Source organism: Rhinoderma darwinii (assembly GCF_050947455.1).
Source record: "Rhinoderma darwinii isolate aRhiDar2 chromosome 4 unlocalized genomic scaffold, aRhiDar2.hap1 SUPER_4_unloc_1, whole genome shotgun sequence".
Classification (NCBI taxonomy): Eukaryota; Metazoa; Chordata; class Amphibia; order Anura; family Rhinodermatidae; genus Rhinoderma; species Rhinoderma darwinii.
The window spans coordinates 770,574-785,517 of record NW_027461753.1 but is presented as its reverse complement, the minus strand read 5'-3'; the positions used below and the strand labels follow the sequence as shown (position 1 = coordinate 785,517).

Sequence of the window (14,944 nt, the reverse complement as noted above, 5' to 3'; positions counted from 1 at the left end):
ATTTTTAAGGGAAGTAATCATGATGTGTCTTTGATCTGCTGCAATAAGCTTCCTTGGCCGGCCTTTGCACCTAAGGTCGTCTTCTTCAAAAGAACTTGAACAGCACATCTTGAAACCTGTCTGCTGTGAAATCTTTGCCTGGGAGGGATCTTGCTGATGCAGTATAACTACCTTGTGCATTGTTTCTGTGCTCAGTATTGCCATGGCGGACCTGGGACATGAAATGGTCTTCCACAACTTCACCTTTGTAGCAGAGTTTGGCTGTTCCTTATCCAGTTTTAAGCCTCCTACACAGCAGTTTCTTTTATAGTTAATGACTGTGTTTCACCCCGCATACGAAAATTATGCTCATTATCACTGGTTTGGTAGAATTTGTTAATCATACACCTGACTATAATCCTACAAAATCCAGGTCTTTGTGCAAGTAACTAGAAGAATTGATGCTGTTCTGAAGGTAAAGGGTGGTCACCCCAAATATTGATTTGATTTAGATTTCTCTTCTGTTCATTCACTTTGTATTTTGCTAATTAATATATATACATACAAGAAACAGAGTGTAGAGCCAAGTATATATAAAAGGGATAACACATTTTATTAAATACATATAAAAACATACATGTTAAAAAGGTACATGAGTGGAGAGACTCTATATAGTATATACACAGGCAAATAGGAAAAGCAGGGGTACGAGGTATTTAAGGTCCTTGTATTAAGGACACATAAATAGGGCAGTAAGCTATCATGAATGACGTTAATTGTTTGGAATCTAGACTGTTAGTGTTAGGAAATGTCTAGGGGGTATTAACTAAAGTACAATATTCCTGACATAGATAACTCAGATAGCCTTACCCATAGTAAAAGTCCTGCTAGTCTGGGTGCCTGTGTATGGAACCCCGACGCGTGTTTCACGATATCCGCTTCCTCAAGGGGTATGGAGGTGTCTAACTCGTGTGTGCCCTAAATAGTATGTAGCCAGGTGCTTGCTGTCTAATTAGGTGAATTTTTCCGCGTCCCTTGGGGTCTGAGGGTTCAAGTTTTTCCAATTTTTGATATAGAAAATGACTTTTTTAAAAAGCAATGGGAGGAGTTGGCAGATACATGTTCTAAAGGATTTATGAGTCTCTTGGTTGAATCAAATTCCGCCACACTAGTGGAAATAGATGAGATCCAATTGGGTTTGAAAAAAGAGTTCTCAAACGAGACACTTGCTAAATTACAAGCAGATCTAAATAAAGAATATGCCAAATGGGAGAAGGATATATGCTCTATGAAATCGGGTAAATTCCATAGGGATGTACAAGATTACAAACTTAACAGGGTATATAAATGGCGAGTGAAACTTGATAGACCCAGACCCACATCTCGCTCTAGATCCTCTTCTATGTCATCACGAACTTCAGGGGAAGAGTCAGTTAGAATACGTGACACAAAAATGAACACCAACATTGGTAGCAATCCAGGCTCCCATGTCTCAAGAAGACAGTACGACAGTGTAATGACGGGGGTGGGGAGACAGACAAGTGAGCCCTAATCTACCTGCCACTCAGTCCCTGCCTACTTGCAACGACCCGCCCTAGGCGACGGGGTACAACTGGGCGACGGTCCCTACGCTCAATAAGTGCACGACAGACAAACAGACAAGGGTACACAGAGCTAGGGGGAGAAAGGGGTAGTTGCCCACGGCAACACCGTGAGCAACAAGAGAAGTGAACAAGCCGAGTCAAACAAGGAGAGTACGAGGTGCCAAACGCAGAGCAGAAGACTAGTAAACAAGCCGAGTCAAACCAGGAGTGTACGAGGTACCAAACGCAGAGCAGGAGAGTAGTCAGCAAGCCGGGGTCAATATGAAGCAAGGACAATAGTACAAGAAGCTGCAGCAGGGCCAGGAAACCAAACGAGAAGAATCACAAGCAAAGGAGGAACAGGAAAGGCAGGTATAAATAGACAGAGGGCGGAAGCTAGCTCCGTCTGGCCAGGCTGTGATAGGCTCTCCCACTCCTAAGCCTGCCACCCTGAGTGGTGGAAGATGGAGTCAGTCTCACAGACATAGAAGCAGGTGCAGACTGATTATCTATGGGCGTTAACTCCGAAGCTGTGCCTGGCAGATCCTTTACAGACAGATATGCTAAACGCAAGAAGCCGATGAACCAACAACAGGAGAAGAGATCAGGAAACAATCTAGAGGTAATAAACCTTTCTTCTCATGCCCTCTCTGATGCCCAATGTGAGGTCCTTGGTAGGGGTTTGACATTCTCACCCACTACTTGTTTTGATTTTTTCACAGCTCTGAAGGACTTACATTTGTTCTCTAGAAAGCTTGTTTTAAAATAATTACATAGCAGGGGATCCGGCTCCTTGGAGATTGGTAGTGAGATGGAGAGGGAGGCCCTGCAGGCACTAGAAGAACTACTACGAGAACAAATTACTACGACTGGTAAGTTTCCAACCTCGGTTTTACCCTGATCCACAAGGTCCCCCCCCCCCCCCCTTATCTCTATGCCCCAAGTAGAAATATTCACAAAATTTGTGGTGGATGAACTCAAACAACTATCCAAATCTAAGTCTAAAGACAATTTAACAGCTCCACAGAGACAAGCCTTGAAAGAACTCCAATCCTTGGATGATGTGGTTATTAAGGCTGCAGATAAAGGGGGCAACATTGTGGTCTGGCCGACAGATAAATATGAGAGAGAAGCATTCAGAAAACTCAGAGATAAACAGACGTATGCAAAACTAACTTGTAATCCAATGTCAAAATTCTCTCTAGAATTGACCAAAATTCTGAATAAAGCTCTGGACAAGGGGATCATCAACAAAAAAATATATGAAGGATTAATGATCGAGGATCCAAAAGTTCCCACATTATACTTTTTGCCAAAGATCCACAAAAACCCAATAGAACCCCTGGGACGGCCGATGTGAACCTATATGTAAATTTGTAGATCATTACTTAAAACCCCTAGTGATAGAGTTACCATCATACGTAAGGGACACAACTGATGTCTTGGGGAGATTAGACGAGATTCAAATTGAGCCCGACATGTATTTAGTGACGCAGACATCGAGTCACTATACACATGTATAAGACATCAAGATGGTTTGGAGGCGGTCCGCTTCTTCCTGGGGACCAGCAACTGGGATGGAGAAATTTGTGAACTAATCCTTGAACTCTTACAGTACATTCTGAGCCACAATGCATTTGTGTTCAAGGATAATTTTTACCTTCACAAGGCACTGCCATGGGCGCGGCATGCGCGCCATCCTATGCGAACCTGTTTCTTGGACTTTGGGAGAGGCAGGTTTTTCATGGGGATGGTGCTCACGCCGCTGACCATGTGCAGTGCTGGCTCCGTTACATAGATGATATTCTATTTGTGTGGCAGGGCTCGGAGTGTGAGTTGAGGAGGTTCATGAAGCAATTGAATGTGAATGAGGTCAATGTCAAACTGACATACCGCTTGCACAGACAGAAAATTGAATTCTTGGATATCTCTATCTCTACTGACGAATGTGGATTCCTCCAAACGGTCAACTCATTGCTGCATGCCTCTTCTTCCCATACACCGTCTACAGTAAAAGCCATCCCAGTTGGGCAGTTCCTAAGGATGAGGCGGATCTGCTCCACTGACCATCTATTTGAACAACAGTCTGCGGATCTTAAACATAGAATTGAGGACAGGGGATATACTAAAAGATCTATCAAAGCAGGATACTGTAGAGCTAAAAAATACACCCCGCTTGGATCTTTTAAGAACCAAAACCCGTAGAACAGGGGAAACGGCTATTAGGTTTATCATTACCTATAACAATTGTTGGGAGGAAATACGGACAATTCTGGGGAAACATTGGTCCATCCTAAGATCTGAGCCAGCCTTGGCTCTCTGTCTGGGTGAAAGACCATTGATGACGGCCAAGAGAAGCAGAAACCTTGGAGATCTTCTAGTAAAAAGCCACTATACGCCAACAAAAGTGAATTACTTTGGATCACGTGGACAAAGGGTAGGCTGCTACCCATGTGGAAACTGCGTTGCATGGCCAAATATCAGTAGGGCCACAAAATTTGAAACCGTGGATGGTACTCGATCCTTTGATATCAGAGATTACATCTCCTGTAGCACCACGCATATAATCTATTACGCTGTGTGTGGGTGTCCGAAGGTATATATAGGTCTGACATCTAGGGAGTTACGAGTACGCACAAGAGAACATGTGAGGGTCATTGTTGGAGCGAGTGCCATAGATGATCCCAGAGAATTGAAAACCTTACAAAGGCACTTTAAATTGTTCCACGGATGTAATCCTAAATCTCTAAAAATCTATGGCATTGAGCATGTACATTGTGGCATCAGGGGGGGGGGGGGAGACAATATGAGGAAGGTTCTGGCACAGAAAGAGTGCAGATGGATTGTCCTACTGGGGTCCATGACACCATCTGGACTCAAAGAGAAACTTAGTTTCGCTCCCTAGTTATGATAAGCTCAACCACCTATTACCAGCTTTCTATTTGTAATCCCTTTTTATTATTATTTGTGTGTCTTGTACTAATTTAATATCTTTTTAAATAGGTATTTGTTGTACCAGTTGACTAAATTCTGAGTGCCCATATACTTGAAAAAAGAATCTAAACTCCAGGCGATTCTCTAAGTCTACCATATACGGAAGATCCGGAGATTGTGAGGTGTCAAGTTCCTGCCACCTCTCTCCTTCCCCTCCTTTCTGTGAATATTCACCTTTTGCCGTCTGTCTTTTACAGACGACCTTAAATAACTTCTTTTGGTTTATTATTTGTGCTTTGTTCACTTTACTTTGTATTTTTATTTCTATTTATTGAACATTGAGTCTACGGAGGAGGCGTATCACCTCTACACTTATGCTCCTTGATGCACTATTATATTAATTGATATTCTTACTATGTTTTTTCTCCACGTTACACTTTATATCCTTATGTGGTCCTATACAGCAATGTAAACATTTTGCACTGTTAATGGTTGAATTTTTCCAGATGCATATTCCTTCACAATCCTCGGTATTTGCAAATAGTTCGTACTTAAGATATCATTGGTATTATACTCCAACACACTTCTTCTTGTTCTGGTACACATATTATCATCTGCACACCTATCCATTTTTGGTTTTCTGATTAGGGGCATATGAAGTGGGCAGTCCTTTGGCACATTACAAATACATACTAATACTTAGACACTTACCTGTTCTTTGTTCCCATCGTCCTATGGGGAGCGCGCTCCATACGCACGTGACCGGGACTGTTGCTGACCCCGTCCGAGCCTCCTACAGTGCGGTGCGCATGTCTGGATTCCCTGGTACGCGTCAGGAACCCGGATGTGCGCCGCGGCACTGGAGGCCGGATGTGGGGCATGCCACACTTCCGGTCGCGTCGATGGATGTGCGCCGCACACCAAGGGACGCGGAAACATTCATCTAATTAGACAGCAAGCACCTGGCTACATACTATTTAGGGCACACACGAGTTAGACACCTCCATACCCCTTGAGGAAGCGGATATCGCGAAACGCGCGTCGGGGTTCCATACACAGGCACCCAGACTAGCAGGACTTTTACTATGGGTAAGGCTATCTGAGTTATCTATGTCAGGAATATTGTACTTTAGTTAATACCCCCTAGACATTTCCTAACACTAACGTCATTCATGATAGCTTACTGCCCTATTTATGTGTCCTTAATACAAGGACCTTAAATACCTCGTACACCTGCTTTTCCTATTTGCCTGTGTATATACTATATAGAGTCTCCACTCATGTATGTTTTTGTATGTATTTAATAAAATGTGTTATCCCTCTCATATATACTTGGCTCTACACTCGGTTTCTTGTATGTATATATAATTATTATAGAGTTGCCTCTCCACTATATAAGGGAGGTTGTCCCGCTGGGACATTACCCAGCCCATTACCTTTTCTTGCATTAGGAGATATTAAGTATTTGTTCATTAATAGTTGCTTTTTTTTAACACTTCTATATATGAAAACATTTTTACTGTAGCATTTGCCCCCAGTCATCCACTGGATAAGTTAAAAAGAAAAATATATGACAACCCCTTTGAAAGTGAAAAGCAACTTCTTATTACAAACATACAGAATCGATAAAAAAGCCCAAAACATTGTCAAGGCACGACAAGGGGGGAGAATGGCGGCATTTCACCTTGGGATTGAGGTAGATCTGCGAGCATTACAACAAACACATCCCAATAGTAACAACTTATCTATAAGGAAAATAGGGACTAAAAATCTACACATCCAAATATGTACCGGAATGTATGAACCAGTGATGGAGGCTGCCGACCTGCGCTTTCCTTCTGGGGACAGCCCCATTAGAGAGTTGTCTGCTTCAGACAATACCTTTGTCATAAGGGTCCCTGAGGATAAGCTGATCAGAGGATGACCCGCTGCTGGGACCTCCAGCAATCAGCTGTAATCTGTGGTTAAACTTGCCTGCAGCACCCCCACAGGTTAAATGAAGAATTACACAACTCTGGTGGAAATCATTGGGCTGTCAGTGTAATTTATGGACATGTCGGGTCCTCCAGGGAGATGTCCTCTCTTACCACTCTCCTTTATAACTCAGAACACTCCAATATTACAAAATGGGTTTTGTAAAGCAGAACACGGCACCTCTCAGTGGGGACACTTACTTGCTTTTACCAAGCAGAGGTCACAGCTGAACAGGACGAGCACCGCCGGGCTCAGGTACATGGGGATATGGGCCATCTCAGGCAGGATGTGGCCCCACACGAAGCCCTGGGATCTCCGGCTCAGAAATGAGAAACAAGTCATTGGAACTTTATGTCTGGACGATCCGTTCCAAGTAATGTCTATATCCTGTGACAGGAGAAGTGTAGAATGTCTGTGCAGAACTCCATCCACAGCAAGGGGAGGATGAGGCCCGCAACATAGGACCTCAGTATCTTACAGCTTCACGTCTACTGGGGCTGCTGCAGAGTATGCAGCTCACCTGCAAAAAGAAAGGAACAACGTACAATCACTGCCAACCAGACACAGAGTAATACAGCTCCTGTAGAGTTATATCATATGTATATACAGTGTAATACAGCTCCTGTAGAGTTATATCATGATATGTATACACAGTGTAATACAGCTCCTGTAGAGTTATATCATGATATGTATACACAGAGTAATACTGCTCCTGTAGAGTTATATCATGATAAATATATACAGTGTAATACAGCTCCTGTAGTTATATCATGATATGTATACACAGTGTAATACAGCTCCTGTAGAGTTATATCATGATATGTATACACAGAGTAATACAGCTCCTGTAGAGTTATATCATGATATGTATATACAGTGTAATACAGCTCCTGTAGAGTTATATCATGATATGTATACACAGTGTAATACAGCTCCTGTAGCGTTATATCATGATATGTATACACAGAGTAATACTGCTCCTGTAGAGTTATATCATGATAAATATATACAGTGTAATACAGCTCCTGTAGTTATATCATGATATGTATACACAGTGTAATACAGCTCCTGTAGAGTTATATCATGATATGTATACACAGAGTAATACAGCTCCTGTAGAGTTATATCATGATATGTACTGTATATACAGTGTATTACAGCCCCTGTAGAGTTATATCATGATATGTATATACAGTGTAATACAGCTCCTGTAGAGTTATATCATGATATGTATATACAGTGTATTACAGCCCCTGTAGAGTTATATCATGATATGTATATACAGTGTAATACAGCTCCTGTAGAGTTATATCATGATAAATATACACAGTGTAATACAGCTCCTGTAGAGTTATATCATGATATGTATACACAGTGTAATACAGCTCCTGTAGTGTTATATCATGATATGTATATACAGTGTAATACAGCTCCTGTAGAGTGATATCATGATAAATATACACAGTGTAATACAGCTCCTGTAGTTATACCATGATAAATATACACAGTGTAATACAGCTCCTGTAGAGTTATATCAAGATATGTATATACAGTGTAATACAGCTCCTGTAGAGTCATATCATGATATGCATAAACAGTCTAATACAGCTCCTGTGGAGTTATATCATGATAAATATACACAGAGTAATACAGCTCCTGTAGAGTTATATAATGATATGTATATACAGTGTAATACAGCTCCTGTAGAGTGATATCATGATATGTATATACAGTGTAATACAGCTCCTGTAGAGTTATATCATGATATGTATTTACAGTGTAATACTGCTCCTGTAGAGTCATATCATGATATGCATAAACAGTCTAATACAGCTCCTGTAGAGTTATATCATGATAAATATACACAGTGTAATACAGCTCCTGTAGTTATATCATGATATGTATATACAGTGTAATACAGCTCCTGTAGAGTTATATCATGATATGTATTTACAGTGTAATACAGCTCCTGTAGTGTTATATCATGATATGCATAAACAGTCTAATACAGCTCCTGTAGAGTTATATCATGATATGCATAAACAGTCTAATACAGCTCCTGTAGAGTTATATCATGATAAATATACACAGTGTAATACAGCTCCTGTAGTTATATCATGATATGTATATACAGTGTAATACAGCTCCTGTAGAGTTATATCATGATATGTATTTACAGTGTAATACTGCTCCTGTAGAGTCATATCATGATATGCATAAACAGTCTAATACAGCTCCTGTAGAGTTATATCATGATAAATATACACAGTGTAATACAGCTCCTGTAGTTATATCATGATATGTATATACAGTGTAATACAGCTCCTGTAGTTATATCATGATATGTATATACAGTGTAATACAGCTCCTGTAGAGTTATATCATGATATGCATAAACAGTCTAATACAGCTCCTGTAGAGTTATATCATGATATGCATAAACAGTCTAATACAGCTCCTGTAGAGTTATATCATGATAAATATACACAGTGTAATACAGCTCCTGTAGTTATATCATGATAAATATATACAGTGTAATACAGCTCCTGTAGTTATATCATGATATGTATATACAGTGTAATACTGCTCCTGTAGAGTTATATCATGATATGCATAAACAGTCTAATACAGCTCCTGTAGAGTTATATCATGATATAAATGACCTGCAGTGTGGATCTTAAATAACTATATGATATGTAGCTTTTTATATTGTGCTTTATAGTATGTGATGAATAAGTATATTTTATAGTATCCAATATGCTAATTACAGTTTCTATTTATGCTTGGCAATAACATTTTCTATTCTGTCATTCATATACAGGAGATCCCAGCCATGACCCATGTATAATATACAGAGGAGAGATCCCAGCCATGACCAGTGTATAATATACAGAGGAGAGATCCCAGCCATGACCAGTGTATAATATACAGAGGAGAGATCCCACCATGACCAGTGTATAATATACAGAAGAGAGATCCCGGCCATGACCCATGTATAATATACAGAGAAGAGATCCCCGCCATGACCAGTGTATAATATACAGAGAAGAGATCCCACCAATGACTAGTGTATAATATACAGAGGAGAGATCCCGGCTATGACCAGTGTATAATATACAGAGGAGAGATCCCAGCCATGACCCATGTATAATATACAGAGGAGAGATCCCAGCCATGACCCATGTATAACATACAGAGGAGAGATCCCGGCCATGACCCATGTATAATATACAGAGGAGAGATCCCAGCCATGACCAGTGTATAATATACAGAGGAGAGATCCCGGCCGTGACCAGTGTATAATATACAGAGGAGAGATCCTGGCTATGACCAGTGTATAATATACAGAGGAGAGATCCCGGCCGTGACCAGTGTATAATATACAGAGGAGAGATCCCAGCCGTGACCAGTGTATAATATACAGAGGAAAGATCCCAGCCGTGACCAGTGTATAATATACAGAGGAGAGATCCCGGCTATGACCAGTGTATAATATACAGAGGAGAGATCGCAGCCGTGACCAGTGTATAATATACAGAGGAAAGATCCCAGCCGTGACCAGTGTATAATATACAGAGGAGAGATCCCGGCCATGACCAGTGTATAATATACAGAGGAGAGATCCCGGCTATGACCAGTGTATAATATACAGAGTAGAGATCCCAGCTATGACCAGTGTATAATATACAGAGGAGAGATCCCAGCCGTGACCAGTGTATAATATACAGTGGAGAGATCGCGGCTATGACCAGTGTATAATATACAGAGGAGAGATCCCGGCCATGACCAGTGTATAATATACAGTGGAGAGATCCCAGCCGTGACCAGTGTATAAAATACAGAGGAGAGATCCCAGCCGTGACCAGTGTATAATATACAGAGGAGAGATCCCAGCCGTGACCAGTGTATAATATACAGAGGAGAGATCCCAGCCATGACCAGTGTATAATATACAGAGGAGAAACCCCGACCATTACCAGATTATAATATACAGAGGAGAGATCCCAGCCGTGGCCAGTGTATAATATACAGAAGAGAGATCCCAGTCATTACCAGTGTATAATATACAGGGGAGAGATCCCGGCCATAACCAGTGTATAATATACAGAGAAGAGATCCCGGCCGTGACCAGTGTATAATATACAGTGGAGAGATCCCGGCCATGACCAGTGTATAATATACAGAATGTATAATATACAGAAAAGAGATCCCGGCCATGACCAGTATATAATATACAGAGGAGAGATCCCGGCTATGACCAGTGTATAATATACAGAGGAGAGATCCCAGCCGTGACCAGTGTATAATATACAGTGGAGAGATCGCGGCTATGACCAGTGTATAATATACAGAGGAGAGATCCCGGCTATGACCAGTGTATAATATACAGAGGAGAGATCCCAGCCGTGACCAGTGTATAATATACAGTGGAGAGATCGCGGCTATGACCAGTGTATAATATACAGAGGAGAGATCCCAGCCATGACCAGTGTATAATATACAGAGGAGAGATCCCGGCTATGACCAGTGTATAATATACAGAGGGAAGATCCCAGCCATGACCAGTGTATAATATACAGAAAAGAGATCCCGGCCATGACCAGTGTATAATATACAGAGTAGAGATCCCAGCTATGACCAGTGTATAATATACAGAGGAGAGATCCCAGCCGTGACCAGTGTATAATATACAGTGGAGAGATCGCGGCTATGACCAGTGTATAATATACAGAGGAGAGATCCCGGCCATGACCAGTGTATAATATACAGAGGAGAGATCCCGGCTATGACCAGTGTGTAATATACAGAGAGAGATCCCGGCCATGACCAGTGTATAATATACAGAGGAGAGATCCCAGCCATGAACAGTGTATATGTAAAGGATCTGCCAGGCACTACGTTTGTGTATACTCCCAGGATTAATCAGTCGACACCTGAGGCCAGACCTTTTAGACTGACACCGGCTCCCACCAATCAGGGTGGCAGGCTCAGGAGTGGGAGAGCCTATCGCGGCCTGGTCAGTCGGAGTTAGCTCCGCCCCCTGTCCATTTATACCTGCCGTTTTCTCTTCCTCATTGCTTGTTATTCTTCTTGGATTCCTGGCCCCACTGCTGCCTTGCTCCAGCCTGCTTCTGTCGTGCTTCTGCCTTGCTTCAGTTCCGCTTATCCTGCTTCGCTCTGCCCCTGGCTTGCTTCCTGCTTTGTGCTCTGCGTTTGTATACTCCACTACATCCTGATCCTGACTTGCTCGTTCACCACTCCATTTCCTCACGGTGTTCCGTGGGCTACTACCCCTTCCCTTGCTTGTTCCCTGTTTGTATTCCCTTGCACTTAGACAGCGTAGGGACAGCCGCCAAGTAGAGATCCCGGCCATGACCAGTGTATAATATACAGAGGAGAGATCCCGGCCATGACCAGTGTATAATATAGAGAGGAGAGATCCCAGCCGTGACCAGTGTATAATATACAGAGGAAAGATCCCAGCCGTGACCAGTGTATAATATACAGAGGAGAGATCCCGGCTATGACCAGTGTATAATATACAGAGGAGAGATCCCAGCCGTGACCAGTGTATAATATACAGAGGAAAGATCCCAGCCGTGACCAGTGTATAATATACAGAGGAGAGATCCCGGCCATGACCAGTGTATAATATACAGAGGAGAGATCCCGGCTATGACCAGTGTATAATATACAGAGGAGAGATCCCAGCCGTGACCAGTGTATAATATACAGTGGAGAGATCGCGGCTATGACCAGTGTATAATATACAGAGGAGAGATCCCGGCCATGACCAGTGTATAATATACAGTGGAGAGATCCCAGCCGTGACCAGTGTATAATATACAGAGGAGAGATCCCAGCCGTGACCAGTGTATAATATACAGAGGAGAGATCCCAGCCGTGACCAGTGTATAATATACAGAGGAGAGATCCCAGCCATGACCAGTGTATAATATACAGAGGAGAAACCCCGACCATTACCAGATTATAATATACAGAGGAGAGATCCCAGCCGTGGCCAGTGTATAATATACAGAAGAGAGATCCCAGTCATTACCAGTGTATAATATACAGGGGAGAGATCCCGGCCATAACCAGTGTATAATATACAGAGAAGAGATCCCGGCCATGACCAGTATGTAATATACAGAGAAGAGATCCCGGCCATGACCAGTGTATAATATACAGAGGAGAGATCCCGGCCATGACCAGTGTATAATATACAGAAAAGAGATCCCGGCCATGATCAGTATATAATATACAGAGGAGAGATCCCGGCTATGACCAGTGTATAATATACAGAGGAGAGATCCCAGCCATGACCAGTGTATAATATACAGAGGAGAGACCCCAGCCATGACCAGTGTATAATATACAGAGGAGAGATCCCAGCCGTGACCAGTGTATAATATACAGAGGAGAGATCCCAGCCATGACCAGTGTATAATATACAGAGGAGAGATCCCGGCTATGACCAGTGTATAATATACAGAGGGAAGATCCCAGCCATGACCAGTGTATAATATACAGAAAAGAGATCCCGGCCATGACCAGTATATAATATACAGAGGAGAGATCCCGGCTATGACCAGTGTATAATATACAGAGGAGAGATCCCAGCCGTGACCAGTGTATAATATACAGAGGAGAGACCCCAGCCATGACCAGTGTATAATATACAGAGGAGAGACCCCAGCCATGACCAGTGTATAATATACAGAGGAGAGATCCCAGCCATGACCAGTGTATAATATACAGAGGAGAGATGCCGGCTATGACCAGTGTATAATATACAGAGGGAAGATCCCAGCCATGACCAGTGTATAATATACAGAGGAGAGATCCCGGCCATGACCAGTGTATAATATACAGAGGAGAGATCCCGGCCATGACCAGTGTATAATATAGAGAGGAGAGATCCCAGCCGTGACCAGTGTATAATATACAAAGGAGAGATCTCAGCCATGACCATTGTATAATATACAGAGGAGAGATCCCAGCTATGACCAGTGTATAAAAAACAGACAGGAGATCACGGCCATGACCAGTGTATAATATACAGAGGAGAGATCCCAGCCATGACCAGTGTATAATATACAGAGGAGAGATCCCGGCCATAAACAGTGTATAATATACAGAGAAGAGATCCCGGCCATGACCAGTATGTAATATACAGAGAAGAGATCCCGGCCATGACCAGTGTATAATATACAGAGGAGAGATCCCGGCCATGACCAGTGTATAATATACAGAGGAGAGATCCCGGCCATGACCAGTATATAATATACAGAGGAGAGATCCCGGCTATGACCAGTGTATAATATACAGAGGAGAGATCCCAGCCATGACCAGTGTATAATATACAGAGGAGAGACCCCAGCCATGACCAGTGTATAATATACAGAGGAGAGATCCCAGCCATGACCAGTGTATAATATACAGAGGAGAGATCCCAGCCATGACCAGTGTATAATATACAGAGGAGAGATCCCGGCTATGACCAGTGTATAATATACAGAGGGAAGATCCCAGCCATGACCAGTGCATAATATACAGAGGAGAGATCCCGGCCATGGCCAGTGTATAATATACAGAGGAGAGATCCCAGCCATGACCAGTGTATAATATACAGAGGAGAGATCCCGGCCATGACCAGTGTATAATATACAGAGGAGAGATCCCAGCCATGACCAGTGTATAATATACAGAGGGAAGATCCCAGCCATGACCAGTGTATAATATACAGAGGAGAGATCCCGGCCATGGCCAGTGTATAATATACAGAGGAGAGATCCCGGCCATGACCAGTGTATAATATAAAGAAGAGAGTTCCCAGACATGACCACTGTATAATATACAGAGGAAAGATCCCGGCCATGACCAGTGTATAATATACAGAGGAGAGATCCCAATCATGACCAGTGTATATTATACAGAGGAGAGATCCCAGCTGTGACTAGTGTATAATATACAGAGGAGGGATCCCAGCCAGGACCTGTGTATAATATACAGAGGAGAGATCCCAGCTGGGACCAGTGTATAATATAAAGAGGAGAGATCCCAGCCATGACCTGTGTATAATATACAGAGTAGAGATCCCAGCCATGACTTGTGTATAATATACAGAGGAGAGATCCCAGCTATGACCAGTGTATAAAAAACAGACGGGAGATCCCGGCCATGACCAGTGTATAATATACAGAGGAGAGATCCCAGCCGTGACCAACGTATAATATACAGAGGAAAGATCCCAGCCGTGACCAGTGTATAATATACAGAGGAGAGATCCCGGCTATGACCAGTGTATAATATACAGAGGAGAGATCCCAGCCGTGACCAGTGTATAATATACAGAGGAAAGATCCCAGCCGTGACCAGTGTATAATATACAGAGGAGAGATCCCGGCCATGACCAGTGTATAATATACAGAGGAGAGATCCCGGCTATGACCAGTGTATAATATACAGAG

General features: G+C 42.6%; 1 protein-coding gene across 1 annotated transcript in view; it reads right to left on the bottom strand.

Annotated features, from left to right (window-relative positions):
• FNDC4 (fibronectin type III domain containing 4) overlaps positions 1 to 14,944 on the bottom strand; it is a 72,743-nt gene that overhangs the window by 34,394 nt on the left and 23,405 nt on the right. Inside the window, exon 2 of the mRNA XM_075847420.1 lies at positions 6,671 to 6,990. Within this exon, the coding sequence (XP_075703535.1) occupies positions 6,671 to 6,812 (142 nt within the window). The 5' untranslated portion in view covers positions 6,813 to 6,990. The remainder of the gene's footprint in view (positions 1 to 6,670; positions 6,991 to 14,944) is intronic.